The sequence below is a fragment of the Lonchura striata genome, chromosome 12, assembly GCF_050655825.1.
Source record: "Lonchura striata isolate lonStrDom1 chromosome 12, ASM5065582v1, whole genome shotgun sequence".
In the NCBI taxonomy this organism is placed as follows: Eukaryota; Metazoa; Chordata; class Aves; order Passeriformes; family Estrildidae; genus Lonchura; species Lonchura striata.
In genome coordinates, this window is record NC_140714.1 from 19,974,149 (window position 1) to 19,991,102 (window position 16,954).

The 16,954-nt window shown below is 42.8% G+C and overlaps 2 protein-coding genes across 2 annotated transcripts; both read right to left on the bottom strand.

Moving 5' to 3' along the window:
• Positions 1-1,106: 1,106 nt before the first annotated feature.
• LOC144248451 (nuclear pore membrane glycoprotein 210-like) lies at positions 1,107-6,740 on the bottom strand. Its single transcript, XM_085590794.1, has 6 exons — positions 5,372-6,740; positions 4,907-5,039; positions 4,022-4,198; positions 3,495-3,563; positions 3,094-3,200; positions 1,107-2,089 (listed from the first exon to the last, which is right to left on the bottom strand). The coding sequence occupies exons 1-6, from the start codon at positions 5,468-5,470 to the stop codon at positions 1,841-1,843; spliced, it is 834 nt and encodes a 277-aa protein (XP_085446920.1). The 5' UTR covers positions 5,471-6,740; the 3' UTR covers positions 1,107-1,840.
• Positions 6,741-9,376: 2,636 nt separating this feature from the next.
• LOC144248763 (uncharacterized) lies at positions 9,377-13,933 on the bottom strand. The gene has a single exon (XM_085590795.1). It carries the CDS (start codon positions 12,766-12,768, stop codon positions 10,315-10,317), a length of 2,454 nt encoding a protein of 817 aa, XP_085446921.1. The 5' UTR covers positions 12,769-13,933; the 3' UTR covers positions 9,377-10,314.
• Positions 13,934-16,954: the final 3,021 nt, after the last annotated feature.

A 16,954-nucleotide genomic window follows, 5' to 3' on the forward strand; every position in this document is an offset into this window, starting at 1 on the left:
CTTAGACTGGAGATACTGGATACTGGCATACAAACCATTTGCTTCATGAAGCAAAAGGAATAACTGACAGCTTGGGAGCAAAGACACACCTAGTAAACATGGAAATCATCCCTTCTGTAAATAAGCTGTGGCCTTTGCCTCCCTGGAACTTTGTATTAGGAGCACAAGGTGTGTGGCCACTGAGGAATACTGATGTCCAAGGCTGGCAGAGTGCTGCAAATTAATCTTGTCATGCTCTTCTTTGTAGTCACTTCACACTCCCATTCATATTTCCCATCCTTGCCAGCAAAGGGCAGCCTCTAATGATTGCTGTGGATCTTTGCATGTAGGATGCTCCTGGAATTCCAAACCATTCCAGGCACAGGTGCGTGGTGCATGCATGAGGGAGAGAGGAAGGGAAGACAAGAGGTACAAGTCAGTGGGGTTTTTATGTTTGTTGGTTTCTTGGTGCTTTTTTAAAACTGCATATCAACTCCTGTAACTAATGTCCCATGAAGTTCCTGCAAGTTACATTTTGGATGCCACTGTGCCTGAAGTATCCACAGTCAGCCCTAGCTCAGTGGTGTCAGGCCTCAGTGTGCCTGCCTGAGTTACACACCCTGCAGCTGGGTACTTCTTTGGCATACCTGGATGGTGTACTGGTAGACTCCTGCTTTTGCCTGCCAAGGAAACATCAGAATGCTGGGTACAAGCAATATTGGAACATGGATCTCCACATCCTGCTGGTTTCTCACTGGAACTAGTAAGGTGTGAACACCTCCATCCTGCAAAGTGCAAAACCACGGTGTTATAAATGGCACCACAGAGCTTCCCAGAGTTAATGTTTAGTCCTTAGGTATAGACATGTTCTTGAAAACACCTCAGAGAGGAAGGAAAACTATTTAGGACCACTTATGAGCAGAGCTCCCAGTGAGCAAATAGCTCCTGGCAGCAAGGTGTGCCACTGTACTAAAGGAGTGCTATTGTTATGAAGATCCAGGTGCCCACATTAATGTAAAAGGCAAGAAAAAAGATACTCTTTCATCGCTCCTATTTTGAGACCTCACTTGGAGAACCAATCTGGAGGCTCAATACCTATATTTACTCTTTGCTCATCACACTGTGTACAAAATTCAGCCTGAAAGAGCCCTTGCTCAGCCCTCCCTCCCAAACATTGGCCTTCAGAGCTCTGCTGTCACTGCAGTGCTACAACCCTCTGGCACAACACACTGTTACTGCATTTCTGAGGGAAAAACAACTCTCAAGGGATGCTCTTCCACTGAAGAGAACATCTCTGACACACAAAATGACTGAGGTGTATCACATTGAAGGAGCTGCTAAATCCTGCCCAAGGAATCACTAAATTGATTTTACAGCAAATGGGTTGAAGTGTTGAATTTTCAAGCAAAAGCAATTCACTTCCACACCACGTGCCCTAGTTAGCCATACATTCAGCAGCCTGCCCAACCAGCAGAAAGTAAATGAATAGTAATTTGGAGAAATGTGCAGGCTGATACATTTGGCAAATTGTCATTCCAGAGTTTAAGGGCACTTCCCAACTGACAGCAAACTTCCCCAATGTAACTGACTGCAGAACAAGGTCAGGGTATGAGTGATGATCCTACCACAATAAAATGTAAAATTCCCTCAGCCTGTGAGAGGCCCCTTGCCCAGCACAAGGATCTGCCACAAGAAAAGAAATCAGTGCTGTGCACCACTGCCCTAACAGGAGTTTGCCACAGGCTCGGGAGCAAAATCCCACTGTCTTTAATGTAAGCAAATCCTCTTTTGACTCTATTGGCAGTTTTCATGAAGAAAGGATTTTAGAATTTGGTTCTTAATCTGTTCAAACAAAGACAGCTCAGACCCATGCCATTCTTAGGTTTCCTTTTGCCAGGAAGTCACTACTGCACAGCTCAATTATTTTTAGGCCTACCAGTGAAGCAGAGGAGTTTTCACACAGACACACCCGGTCAACAACTGATGTCAGTGCAGCATCAATCGTGGTCTGACCTGCCTTTACAGCCCTCACACAATGACAGGACCCATTCAGAGAGGACTGCAGCACCTCAAAGTGTTCTCCGGACAGCTCTGTAGTAATTCGGATCTTCTAAAACCAGAACATGAAATAGAAATTGCCACAGGTGACTGACATCAGTGGGGGACAGAAAGCCCTAAACATACAACAAGAAGTCAGTAAGCAAATGTTTAATCACACAGTTCAAAGACATGCTGCTGAAACTGATTAGAACTCTCCCTGTGGAAGTTTCAGTCTTTCAGTAAGATTTTACCTTTAGAGACATTAACTCCACAGAAAGTTTCTTTTTAAATTTCATGCTAAATGTAATTTAACATGAAAGTACCTATATTTATACCACTAAGTAATTCATATTTTACAGTATTTTTCTAATTTTTTCCTTCTTCAACATAAAAGAACACATGAATATACTGTCCCAAAGGCACACTACTAAGCTCTAGCTCAAACTCAGATCTGTATCCCAAAAAGCAATTATGAGGAAATAAAATTATATTCCCCTAGATCAAATACTCTCAAAAGCAGTAATTCAATAAATTTATTCTTGTTGCAACTGAATTATTTTAATTTCGTTTCCTCTGCAGTTTAAGAACTATGTGTATTTGGTACCTGGTATATAGAATTAAGGAAGAAGCCCTTCCCTGTGAGGGTGGGCAGGCCCTGGCACAGGTGCCCAGAGCAGCTGTGGCTGCCCCTGGATCCCTGGCAGTGCCCACGGCCAGGCTGGACACTGGGGCTGGGAGCAGCCTGGGACAGTGGAAGGTGTCCCTGCCCATGGCAGGGGTGGCACTGGGTGATTTAAGGTTGCTCCAAGCCCCATCCAACCTAAAAGACATTGCCCAACTTCCATTTTTTTTCTACAGCACTTCAGACTCCAATAACTTCACATGAATCACCTAGAGTGCTTTATTTTTAAAAAGTAACAACAACAAAACAAAGGAAAAAATGAAGAGGCAAGAAACAACAAGCTTTGCACTGTCCTGTCTCAATGTAAATAAGAAATCACTCAAATAATTCCAAAGCAAGTCAGGATTTAGGAGACAGTCACAGAAAAAAAGTATCTAAACATTTCAACTTACATCAGATAAATACACCTTATTGCTTGATTTATCATACACGTCAACTGTAATTTCATAAAGTCTGTCTGTTTCCAGGACCCATCTGTCACCTGGATGAACTGTAAATCCTGCAAAACAGGAAATATTGAACAGCACAAACCAGCAGCCTCTTAATCCAATGGAGAAAAGCATTTTGCTTCTGGTGCCCACACTCTGCAGATGAACACTCATTATTTTAAACTGCTGACTACAGAGATAAAAGAAAGTACGTAAAACCTATTTCACATTGAGCTACTTTTATGAATAAAATTCCTTTTCTGTGAAAGCTAACGCTGAACGGAAGCGTGGAGATACAGCATGAAAATCACAGAGACAAGGCCAGAACTTGCATGATTCAGCCAGAAGACTGCAGCAATACCAACCCAAATATGCAGGAGCTACCACACAGACAGTGCTGCTGGGCAGCCGGGACACCCCCTGCATGCGGATACCTGCGGCTCAGTCAAGGAACACATGGCTCAGCACGAGCCAAGATCAGCATTCTCCTGGGACTCCTCAAGCCTCTTTGGCTATTCTAAAGCTAAGTGTGCACTGCAAATAAACATTCTCCCCACTTCACTGCAGGACAGCGAGCACTTTGGAGAGATCTCACTAGAGAATATAATGACTGCAATGTAAACATTAAATAAAGCCCCATACATTTCTACAGTGACTGAGGGGAACAGACGTGATTTAAGTGATCTTTTGCCAACTCAATTTGTTAAAGCATTCCAAGGCATCGGACAGCTGTGCTGAGACTGAATTCACAGCAGTGCTGCTTTCCACAGCTCCTGATTTCCAGACTCTCAATACAAATGAGGATAACTTGATCCTTCTGTGTTGCCAAGGGTGGAAAGCTTGTCTCCTGCCACAGAGTGGTGGCTGGAGAAGCATTCCCAAGGAAGGATACTCTTGTGCACCAGGATGAGCTTGGTTTGGCCCTGCTGCAACGCAGTCACCGTGGATGTTGCCTGGTCCAGCTTGGCAACTGGCCAGGAGGGATCTCCCTTGGGATGGAGGATGTTGTTCTGGAGCTGCAGCTCGTACTGCTCTGATGGCATTGCTATTTCTGGACGTGAAACAAAACCTAGGAAACAATAAAAGCAGGTGTGGCAGTGGCTATCTGCTGCTAATTATTGCTGATTCTTTTTTACTGATGCCTAGTGCACAGATTAAATCAATATTTCTAGTGGCTTGTAAAAATAGCACTTCTGCCCTCACATCACACACACAAAACCAGTTTCTTGGAAAATTTAATGTCTGTGAAACTGCAGTTCTCAACTAATGTCATCTCAGTATTTCGACCTAACATTCAACTGATTTCCAGCTTCAAAAGAAAAAAAAAAAAAGCCGAAAGGGAAAAATGGAGAGAAAACTCAAGGCACTGCATTTTGAAATGGGCATAAAGCCAGATAACCCACATTTATAAAGGCTTCACTTTGTGGAGCAAATCCATTTGCCAATAAAACATTTTCTGTTAGAGAAGTTACTAATCTAAATTTGATTTAAGCAAGAAAGTCAGTCAATTCCTTAGTGACTGTCAGCAACTAAAATGACAGTGTTAGCTCTCATTTTAAGTTACCCCTGACTCCACATCCTTGACAAATCTGCAAGAGTATATTCTTAAGAGTCACAATTTTTTTGATGGAAAGAACTAAACAGCTCTATCACTGTGTGCCTTAGGAAAACAGTATTAAACATTAACATAGTAGCTTAAACACAATTAAAAATTTCTCAGCTGTTAAAAATTCACACAACGCATTAAAAAATAAAAATAAATAAGAATAGAACAAACCTGTGATCTTCCCTTGCCTCGGTTTCTGAACTCTGTACTGAATTGATGCTCCAACCAGAAGATAAATGTCATCTGTTGGATTTAAAAATATGTTTTCCAAAATAAGCAATCTGACTTCTGCAGGCTGTACATTCTGTTGATAGAGGGGGAAAGAAAAGTAACCACATTAAAAGGAGCTCATTTGTTTGAAACAGACCATGAAGCAGGAACTTAGAATCTGGAAGTGAAAAACATTATTTGCTGCCATTTTATTTTTATTATTTGGCTCTTTAGTTTCATCTTGACTTTTGTCACAACAAAATGCAAGGGACAGTGAATGGTACAGTGATCTGCTCTGTGCACACAGTGCAAGAATGAAGAAAAAATTCATGTTGATATGAAGATCATTTTGGAGACTACAGAAAAACAGATGCTCATTCACACATTCAGAAATCCATCCTCCCCTCTGACATTCAGAAATCTTACCTTATAGATGCTTTCCTGAAGTCTTGCCTTTAATTTACAACTCCCTGTTTTCATTCCAGACACCAGAATGGTATCTCCTTGCTTGGCGACTTTTTCCATTTCCAATATACAGGAAGGTGAGATGTAGGTGGATTCTAAGAACTTGAAAATACTGAAAGGTGAATCACAAAGTGAACAGAAAATTGTTAACCAACCTTTGTAAACCCACAGAGAAACATCACCAGCATCTACTCCCAGCCACTTCCATTTTTAAGCCGATTTAAGATACTTGCCTGGGACCAGATATCCCAGTTTTACTCATTCTTTGAGGTATCTGCAGCTAATTTCTGTGACAGATAAGTTTGTCTGAAGCTTGCTGATGAGCTATCACAAGACTGCACATGTTGTTTACAATTGTCCCTCCAGTTTGTTCAGTAGGTGAGACTGCAAAAACTCTCTGTATTGTAGAACTGATGTGCAAGACCCAAAGCTTATGTTGATAAAAGCAATAGCTCAACAAAGCCAGAACGCAACTCTGACCTCCCTCAAGAAGCCAGAAGGTATTTAACAAATGACTATGAAAATAGTCTGCAAGTTGAAAGCCTGTAGTAACTGTTAGAAATTTCAGTGAAAAGAGCAAAAGAGGGGGAAAGAATTTTCCATGAATGGGCAAATGACAGGAAATTTTGGAAAGAGGAGCATGTTTCACAGGGTGTCACCTTCTGCATGCACATGATCTGCTTGGCTTCATGTGCATGTTCAGAGAAAAACCAGTGGAGCCATCTGGAGAACAGTTATGGATATTAACATATTCCTGACAATTTATGATTTATTTTGCAAAGCTGCACCACCTGTAGAACATTTCTATGGTATCATAGTTATGCTAACAGTAGAGTATATATCAATATTAGTTTGGTTAAAACCACATCAGCAAATAGTTATACTGACAAAAAAAGCTCCTTATGTACCAGGACTTGGGATATCCTGTCCCACTAAGCCATTCATTCTGGCTCTCACTTGTACCTGCAGCTTCAGGTGTATTATGGGCTTAGCAGGCTTTCCCCAGCCAACGCTGCTTCTCTAAGGCTGCAAAAATTAGTTTGTGTTTGCCCAGGAGCAAAGTCTTGCTGGCTCCCCCCATCCCACCTGCAGCGTATTTGGAGTGTCAGTTTGAGGATGGAAGCTGGCTGTTAACCATTCTGCTCTGTAGGAGAACTGGTTTCCCCACAAGGAATCCTCCTATTTCAACACCAGAATTAAGTGTCCACTGACACCTGAAACTCTTAAGGCTCAGAGAGCTCCTTTCTGAAATGGAAAGTGACTTTTTTTCCTTCAAAAGCGAAAAATAAAACTCTGCTGAAACCCTGAGATAACAATTTTACTGGTAAATCTTCCTTCTGCATGAGATATTTCAGAAAGATCAACGACTGCATCTGTTTATTTCTAATTATTGCATCAGAGCTATCAGAGCTGCTCACTAACACTATCAGTTAAATTAAACAGAGAACAAAGTGCCCAGGCTGCTGAGTAGGTTAAAAAAACCCAAACTGAATCAACTGACCCTTAACATTATAATTTTAGGCACCAGTTCAGTAAACTGCCTAGATGTGGGGAAGTATTTTTTATGCATCAGACTGAACCAACTTTTGAGACCAAAGGAAATTACTTTACCGTAGAGCGTTGTGGGAATCTGAGAAGCAATCAGCCTCTGGGTCCTTCACCACTGTCCAGTCAAACACCAACCCTGCCAAAGTGCTGAAAGTGTTTCCTACAAATCAAACAACCAGATTAAAATAAAAATAGAGAACAAGCATAGAGTCTTCCTGGAACATAAACCAGGACCTATTTCCCCGGGAAATTTCTCTATTTTATCCCTACAAGAACCATGAAGTACCCTTGAATTTGCACAACACCAAGCCACAAATCCAGCACTGCACATAGGACTAAAACAAATTTACTTTTTGTTATTAACATATCACCATATTACCATACTTCACCTGACATTCACAGTTTACAAACACAGGTGGGATGGGCACAGTAACCAAAACAGTTAATTCCACCTTTTACAGCAGCTTGACACATTATTTCCCTTCAGTAGCTGTTCTAAAACTCCCTTGCTTGGAGTGTTGTGTGTGCACAAAACTTGATTGTTGTAAGCGTGGAATTCATATCAGATCATGGCTCTTTTTCTGATGCTACAAAAAGCAGAAGTTTTCTGCTCCTATTTGTCACGATCCGCTTATAGCGGGGTGTCGTGATGGTTCGTTAGCCGATCCCAAAGTGCAAAAGACAATCAGCAGTTTAATCACAACAAATGCACCTTTATTAAGGGCCAAAACAATAAATGCGATAGTGGGTTCAGAAAAGAAATAAAAAGGATAGAGAGAGAGAGAGAGAAGGGGGAATGGGAATAGCTACCAACACAGGCGGAGTCCTCACTGGTCCGGACGATGTGGATCCGTCTTGTTGTGTTGGGGAGAGTCTCCAAAGTTCTACCTATCCCAGGGGTCCAGTTATAGTCCACAGAGGGAAAAGGGGGGGAGCAGGCAGAACAATGAGAGTCTATTGAAATTGCTGTGGGTGAACAAGTGTATTTACAAAACATCATCTAGGCTGAACAAACACAATAAGGGATAAGTCCATTGAAGTTACTGGAGAAGAACAGGTCAGGTCATTCTCTCCCTTCGCCCACTGTTTGTGGTAGGAGTCTCAGTCTCAGTCCTTGGGGAGAGGGTTCTTGATCTCCGTCTGTCATGGTGGTAGTGAGGCAGATGAGGGGTCTTCAGTGAGAGACCACCAGAGTCACCCCAACAGTTCATTTGGCTTAAAGATGGAGAGTGAAGCAGGAATTGCAGCAGGCCGCTCCGTGCTGGGTCCGTGCTGGGTCTTCGCCAAGTCCTTGCCAACTCCTTGCCAAGTTCTTGCCGGTCCTCGTTGGGAACAGCACGTAACGGTACAGCGGCTACACCTGCACTGTTGCCTTCTCCAAGCCGGAACTGCAGAGGGGGAAGGGAAATCCTGCTCGTGGCAATCGGCAGGCAAATGAGTGAGGGTCTTCAGACGGCCTCTTACACCACCCCGTGACTGACGATTGCCCTCGAGAGATGTTAGTGTTGTTGTGAAGTCTTCAGGACTCGTCTAGTGTTGGCAGCATATCCCAGAGAAGGGAAAAAGGAAAAGGAGAGGAAAAGAGAACAGGGAAAATACTAAAACAATAATTAGTATAAATTGAAACAACATTAAGCAATATAATCAATATTAATTAATAATAAACAATTTTTTCTAATAAACCAATGTAAAAATTCAAATTAGGTTTTCTAAGTGACTAAAACAAATAATCTTCTAATTTTATAATTGCTTTGTGTCTATAGTCTTGGGGATGTCTACAGTATAAAGCACATTGGCCAGGTGGTGTGCATTAAGTATAGCTGTCAATTTTGTTAATCGTTTTATCATTCTCCAATTTATGACAAACAAGATTGCTGATAAAGTAAAACCAATCAAAACTAAAATTAAAAGGACAACAATGGGATGACACAATTTGTTCAGGATACCTGTAGCAGTAGGTGACCACCCAAAAAGTGTATCCCACCACCTGTGTTCAGCATCACTTTTCACCCTTTCTATAACCCGATGTATTTCTTGTACATCATGATGAACAGTTACCAATGTTTTCTGTCCGTTCTCCTTGATTTTTCCTAAGATTTCAATTAAATCCTGGTGAAGCAACAATTGCCTCACCAGAGTAAGATTCATTCCAATGGGGGTAGGCAATAGCTTATGAATCAGCGTGTAATTGGACTCTAAAAGTTGATATGAAGTAACTGGAGTTTCAAACGAAAAATCACATCCAGAAATTTTAGTGAAATTACAAGCACAAAAATTTGAATGATTTTTAGTATCTACTACTGTGTCTTCTACATACACTGTATTACAAGCAGTTCTAAAGCATGCACATCCATTTCCTATATATACAAGGAATGTTTTAGAAGTTTTGTTAGGATGGATTTCAAAGTGACAGATATTTTGTTCTGTGTCTAAACAGATATCTTGAGCTATAATTGCATTGCCTTCACAGATGAACCCTTGTTGTTCTCGGACAATACAGGATTCTAAATTAACAGTTTGCCATTTACCATCAATTTGTCGGGCCCATTCTCTATGCTCGGAAGGATAGAGAGTGGCTCCATCATGATTTAATCCTAATGCAATAATGGGGAATATTGAATGCACCGAGGCATTGCGTATGGTTAACACAAAAGCTGTGGCTAAGTTTGTGGTGGGATCATAAGTAAAGTTCACCAAATTCCACCAGGATTGGAAATCTTAATACTATTTAGAATTCCCAATCCTGTTCCCACAACACCAGTTATGTCTCTTGGCATCCGTGTTTCAGAAGGGTTCCACTGTCGCAACCAGGTCGTCCAACCGTGGAAAGAAGTTTGCAAGAAAGGTGAACAAGCTGGCTGAATTTCAGAGACATTGCTTTGCATTAGCAATTTAACTTGTTTAAGAGACCATGCCGGATTGAACAATATCTGTTGTTGGCCAGTTTCCCTAATTATATATGGTCCAACTTTAGAAATTTTCGGGGTAAGCATAACTGGTGGTTGGGTTTGAGTGGTGGTGGTGGTATGAATAAATTTAAAAGAAAGTCCTTCAGTATTTTTGAACCAAAGACAAACTACTTCTGCAGTTTGTGTTAATGTTGAATTGTGCCAACAATCCTGTACGCTTTGGTGCGTACAAACCTTTTTGTGCTTAAAGAGATCTTTTCACTTTTTCTGCATGCTACCACAATTATTTCAGGCCACAAACACTCAGCTGATTTCTGGCTCTGGGGTTGTGGTAGGATGCAGGAAAGTATTACCAGTTTTATCATGGATTAGGTGGTCTTCATGTCCCTCGGAGTTCTTCTGTAAAAGTAAACACAACAGACTCCTGCCAGCGAGAAGCAGAAAAGGTTAGAATGATGGAATTATCCAGCATGTATTTATCCAATGTTCTTTCCCTAGAGCACCAGAGGCTTTCCATGCACATTCATTCCAAGGGGGTTTTAGCACAAGGGGTACCAGCCCTGTAGTAAGGGATGTCCACCAGAACAGGTTGGCCAGGGTAATGTGCTGGATTATCAGGATCATTTGGTGCACAGCATAGGAGTCAGTGTAGATAGAGACAAGAGAGGTGTTCTGTACCTTACGTTGAAAAGCACTCCAAACAGCTATCGGCTCCCCAACCCGAGCACTGCTTTCTCCCTCAGTATTAATTAGTTCAGTGAACCAAGAACTTGTCGATTGTTTGGGGGAAAAAGGAGGGGCCATTTTGATTACAGAGGCAGGTGTGTCCTGGCTGCTATCCAAGCTCTCAGTTTCTTGTATTGCCAAATTTTTCACAACTCCATCTGTTATTGAGAAGAAGTGACAGTAATGTTCAGTCTGAGCATACCACTTTCTTACCGAGGCCCTCTGGGCCACCCCGTCAGGAGGGAGGGTCCCAGTAGTGACTGTCTTAATATCATTGAAAGGGCTTCTCAATACAATTGGTAGTTGTAGTGCAAGTCTTTCCACTTCAATGAGAGCCAGGCTGACCACAAACAATCCCTTCTCCCAGGTAGCGTACCTTTTCTCAGCGTCTCTGAAACCACAGGAATCTCTGCTCAGATTTTGAGGAAAAGGCTGAGAAAGAGATGACTCACTGCCTGGATTTTGAGAGAGAAACTGGGAGAATGTTAATTTTGGGTCACAGCCTGAGTTCTGAGAGGAAAGCTGTGATATGGTTAGTTTTTGTCCACTGCCCCTGTTTTGCAGGAGGGACAGTGAGAAAGTTGTTTCCTTACCCGTGTTCGGGAGAGGAAGGAGAGGCTGAGGGAGAGTTGGTTCGCTGCCCATGTTATGAGGAAGAGTGGGTGCACTAGGGTGTGTACTGGGTTGAACTGATGGATTTGATTTTCGATAGCACCAATTAGTTATTATTTTCTGTAATTTATCAAGGGGCAGACCATCCATCACTTCTCTGGGGACCCCCTTTTGGACTCCCAGTGACCACCAATGCTGGCGGCTAGGGTTCTGTTTTCCCTTTTCTGGATTTTTACTGTAAGGAGTCCCAATAGACCGAATCCCTTTTGTTTTCTCTGATTTTTCTGGTTTCTCTTCCGGGGTTTTTACAGGTCCATATTTTCTACAATAATTGATCAAATCCTCTGCAACTTCACCCCATGTCCAAATTTTATGATTACTGCCAGGTGAACTGGCTTGTGAATTTACAGCTTGGAATGGAGAGCAGGATGGAGTAAAGGTAGGACCAGTAGATCCAGTGCGATTAGTGGGGTTACCAAGAAATCTGTCTAGTTTTTCTGTAGGGCTTAATGTCATGATAGTTTTCTGTAAGGCTATGGCAGTAGGTTTGAGTGTTTCTGGAAGCCCACGAATTAAAGGAGTCATTAGTTCAGGCTTCACAGGTAATTGCATTGGGGATTCAAAGCCAGGAATTAATTTCTTTTCATGAATCATTTTCAAACAGGCGGCTTTGTGTACACTTTCTAGGAGTTGGTCGAGGGTGCTAATTATAGCTATAGGATCTCCCCTTTCCAAGGGGTTCGTTCCCCCGGCCCAAAAAGCCGCGCGCTGTGTCAGGGACCATGAGTCACGTTTATCTCCTGTTGTTAAGAAGACACCATGTCCCCAGTACCCACTGGCTTCTTGTTCAGTTAGTTTAATTTGATCGCCACCAGTGAGGGACACCCGGAAAACATATTCTGTTTCTGATTCGTATGGGAGGCATCCATATTCTTTTTTAAGCTTAGCCAATTCAGTGGCGGTGTATGGTATGTGTTTGGTTGTGATGTGGGGGTCAAGATCATCATCACTGAGATAGTTATATTCTGTTTTAATTAAGGGTCTTAAGTGAGAGCAGCAATGTTCCCCACAATTATTTACTGCCTCAAGTTCTTTGTGAGGATAAATTTGGTTAATGTGAGGAGTTTCCTTTCCCTCAGGATTTATAGAGGAATCAGCATTAGATGATTTGTTAACGTGTTCCTCTTTTAAGGCAGCTCTTAATGCATAGTTCTCATTTCTCAATGAATGTTTTTCATTCCTTTCTTCATGTAATTGTTTTTGTAAAATTTCAACCAAATTTTGAAGGGAGTCTATTATTGTTTCTTGCTCACCTCTTCGCTGGAAGCGAGTTTCTACAGCTGCCGTAAGACAAGCTCCCAAAACTGAGCATAAGATAGATTTATTTCTGCCCAGTTTGAATTTTGTACCATGTTGTAAAGAACATATTCTATCAACCACATTATCCAAATTAAACCAATTACTTTGTGCCCATTCTTCTCCTCCCGGAGAAGGTTTGGCATTGTATTTAGCTAGTAAAGCATAAAATTCAACTTTACCCTTATCGTTAAGGTTATCACTCATTTTGTGAAGGGACCAAAACCACAGCAGGGAGGTACAAACTTAAGTTACTCAAAGCACACAGACTTCGCTGTGTCGCCCTTCACTTCCCTGGGTGGGTGAAGAGACAAAATCTGCCTGGGAGGCTCTGCTTAGTTTCTTCAAGTTGTCTCTTCCTTCCCAGACAGTCCAAACACACACATAAAACAACAGTGTAAGTTACTCAAAGCACACAGACTTCGCTGTGTCGCCCTTCACTTCCCTGGGTGGGTGAAGAGACAAAATCTGCCTGGGAGGCTCTGCTTAGTTTCTTCAAGTTGTCTCTTCCTTCCCAGACAGTCCAAACACACACATAATCACAACAGTGTCCCGCCTTTTGCACTAAGAGATCTTTTGCAATTTCTGAAGACAGTGTGGGTGCTTTTTCACCTAGGCAATGTGCAGTCTGTGGGAAATCTGAATCTTACCCCTTGCTCTCCAGACCATGCTCAGTCTTTTGTACTGGCAGGCTAGGTGCGGCTGGCAAGAAACGTCCTTCCCCTGTTACAGACTACACAGAACCTGCACCCTTCTGCCTAGACAGAAATCCTGTCCGTGACGCCAATTTTAATGTCACGATCCGCTTATAGCGGGGTGTCGTGATGGTTCGTTAGCCGATCCCAAAGTGCAAAAGACAATCAGCAGTTTAATCACAACAAATGCACCTTTATTAAGGGCCAAAACAATAAATGCGATAGTGGGTTCAGAAAAGAAATAAAAAGGATAGAGAGAGAGAGAGAGAAGGGGGAATGGGAATAGCTACCAACACAGGCGGAGTCCTCACTGGTCCGGACGATGTGGATCCGTCTTGTTGTGTTGGGGAGAGTCTCCAAAGTTCTACCTATCCCAGGGGTCCAGTTATAGTCCACAGAGGGAAAAGGGGGGGAGCAGGCAGAACAATGAGAGTCTATTGAAATTGCTGTGGGTGAACAAGTGTATTTACAAAACATCATCTAGGCTGAACAAACACAATAAGGGATAAGTCCATTGAAGTTACTGGAGAAGAACAGGTCAGGTCATTCTCTCCCTTCGCCCACTGTTTGTGGTAGGAGTCTCAGTCTCAGTCCTTGGGGAGAGGGTTCTTGATCTCCGTCTGTCATGGTGGTAGTGAGGCAGATGAGGGGTCTTCAGTGAGAGACCACCAGAGTCACCCCAACAGTTCATTTGGCTTAAAGATGGAGAGTGAAGCAGGAATTGCAGCAGGCCGCTCCGTGCTGGGTCCGTGCTGGGTCTTCGCCAAGTCCTTGCCAACTCCTTGCCAAGTTCTTGCCGGTCCTCGTTGGGAACAGCACGTAACGGTACAGCGGCTACACCTGCACTGTTGCCTTCTCCAAGCCGGAACTGCAGAGGGGGAAGGGAAATCCTGCTCGTGGCAATCGGCAGGCAAATGAGTGAGGGTCTTCAGACGGCCTCTTACACTATTAAATAACAATGCATTCACAAATGCACTGACTCTTGTAAGCCTAAATGATGTGTCCCAGAAGTGTTTGTGTAGTAGTTAAACAGATTGAGCAATAGGTGGCTGGTCTCAAACATCACCTCTGAACCTCCTGTCAGATACCTGACTGTTCACAATAACATTCTTTTGCAAAATTCTTTAGACTACTCCAGTTCAAAAGAAAAAAAATAACAGAAAACTTCACCAGGTATGATCCAGAGAAACTCCTTAAAATTATCCACTTGCAGGGAGCCCATTCCTGTCAGGAGTAACACAACCATCCCACCTTAGGAATGGGTTTTGTGAGAAACAACTGCTCACTTTAAAAAATTAAAATGTTCATTAAACATTTACAAAAACGTAAGAGAAGGACTAATTAGGAAGAACAGGCCTGGGAAGGCTCCCTGCCCCATGGCTGCCTGCCAGGTGGCTGCCCCATCTTCAAGATTGATGCTTCACCTTTTACATTCCTGGAGGGTGCATCAGCCACCCCTGGCCCCTCCCAAAGTCTGTCAGTCAACCCTTCTTTGCCCTTTATTGGTGGAATTTATGTCTTGTAGCTGCATTTGAAGGTCAGGTGTTGTCCCCCCATGCCACCCCAGCAATAAGCTTTTCCATTCCTAACTCTCCCATGCAAGGAGTATATGTCAACACCTATTGTGGTGGACCCCCACCACAGGGAATGACGTGCATTGACTCCGCGTTTGCAGAAGGCTGAACAAAAGATTTATTAAGCTGTCCTATATTACTCTATACTCAAAAGTGTACTACTGCTATACTGAAGAAAAACCCGTGACCCTTAGAGACAGCCCAACACAGAGTGGCTCCAGTTGGTCAAATGAAATCAAAACACCATCACCAGAGTCCAATGAAGAAATCCCTCTTTGGTAAACAATCTCCATAGCACATTCCACATGTGCCAAACAACAGATGCAGCAAATGAAGATAATTGTTTTTCTTCTTTCTCTGAGCTTTCTCACAGCCTTCGCAGGATTTTCCTGGGAAAGTCTGTGTCTCTCACCATTCAAATGTTATGTGACTACCACACACGCCTTCTCTCTACCTGTCCTAGACAGCCCAGGCTGCCTGGTGGGAACAATAGGGAGTGGGGGGGAAGGGAACTGTGGGGAGAACAGAGAACATCTAAACAACAAATCCCAAAAACATAACTCTACATCAATAAAGCTTCTCTTAAGATACACACAATATTCATCCCTTAATTGTGAGAGCAAATCATCTCATTATCTATCTATTACAGTTTGGATGGAGACCAGAACTAACACCTTGCAAAAGGAAAAGAGGGTACAAAGTTCCCTGCAGTCGCCTGGCCTAGTACCTCAGCCAGTGGGGAAAGGAAGAGGACAGCATGTGGCCAGGAGTTTAAAAGGAGGCTGTGTCCTCCAAAACTTTGAGAGAGAAAACCCCACCAGCAGATGTCCCCATGGACTCTCTCCCTGTATTCAAATAAAGATGCAGGGCTCCTCTGGCTCCTTTATGGACACTGGCTTTTCACAGTGTGGTTTGTATGCACGCCTGTTTCCTTGTATCAGAGCATCACCAGCCTGCAGTGGAGATACTCTGACTCGCTGCCACTCTGGTCTGCAGGAGAAATGGAACTAATTTCCATTAAGGCCCTCCCAGTGGGAAGGAAGAACACACCCAGAGGAGACAAGCAACCCCTGCAGGTATCCAAACTTCTGCACCAGATGCCGAGTGAGTCGCAGAGGGAACGTAGTGGGTGCATTTCCCTCAGCCTTCTCCTGAGACTCAGCAGCCAGGGCCTTGCTCTGCACATGTGTGTTGGATAATATACCAAGTTCAATTTTGTAAAATTTCTCTAGTCAGGCTTGGTTTGCCTTTGCTTTGGGGAAAGGAATTCTAATGGGTTTTTTAAGGGATGTTACACCACTCAAGGGAAATGAGTTGGACAACCAGGGCAAAACCAATAATACATGGGGAAAGGAACAATCCATTAAGGATAAAATATGCTAATACAACACAAAAAAAAAAAAAAGTGGGAGGTTTATAGAACCGAGCATTGAAACAGAATTGCAATTGAAAGCACAATAAAACACAGCGCAACACCCAGAGCACAAGGGAAGAGCTACAGATGCCTCCACTCTGGGCTTCTGTAATGCCCTGGACACATCAGCCCTGCCCAGCATCCTTGTCCCTCGTTTGGTGAGCTGTGGATCTGATGCAGGCACAGTTCGGAGAAGGAGAAATTGGCTGGGTGCTCACATCCAGGGGGGTTGTGGTCAATGGCTCGGAGGCCCAGTGGATGTCAGTGAGCAGTGGTGTCCCTCAGGGAGACAGCAAAACCATCCCTGGACACTGGGAACTCAATGTCCTGATGGTGCTGCTGGACAAGAGACCCCAAGGTGCCTCCCAAACAGAACTGTTCTGATCCCCAAGTCTTTCAGGCTTGCTCAGTGAATGAGCAGCTGGTTGAAGTGCAAAGATACTGAGAAACCACAAAATCCCTTCCCTGGGAAGAAACATCTCCCCAACCAAACCTCACCTGTCTTTATCCAGCTCCAAGGGGAACAGACATGTATCTATATATCTATATATCTATATATCTATATATCTATATATCTATATATCTATATATCTATATATCTATATATCTATATATCTATATATCTATATATCTATATATCTATATATCTATATATCTATATATCTATATATCTATATATCTATATATCTATATATCTATTCTATGTCTAT

What these genes read in the sequence shown, in the direction of transcription:
- LOC144248451 (XM_085590794.1), bottom strand. Translation starts at nt 5,470, where the DNA reads ATGGAAAAAGTCGCCAAGCAAGGAGATACCATTCTGGTGTCTGGAATG. An exon ending in GCTCATCCTGGTGCACAAGA is followed by an intron (nt 3,564 to 4,021) that starts GTATCCTTCCTT and finishes ACTGAGCCGCAG; the next exon opens with GTATCCGCATGCAGGGGGTG. An exon ending in ATAAGGTGTATTTATCTGAT is followed by an intron (nt 2,090 to 3,093) that starts GTAAGTTGAAAT and finishes TTCTGGTTTTAG; the next exon opens with AAGATCCGAATTACTACAGA.
- LOC144248763 (XM_085590795.1), bottom strand. Translation starts at nt 12,768, where the DNA reads ATGAGTGATAACCTTAACGATAAGGGTAAAGTTGAATTTTATGCTTTA.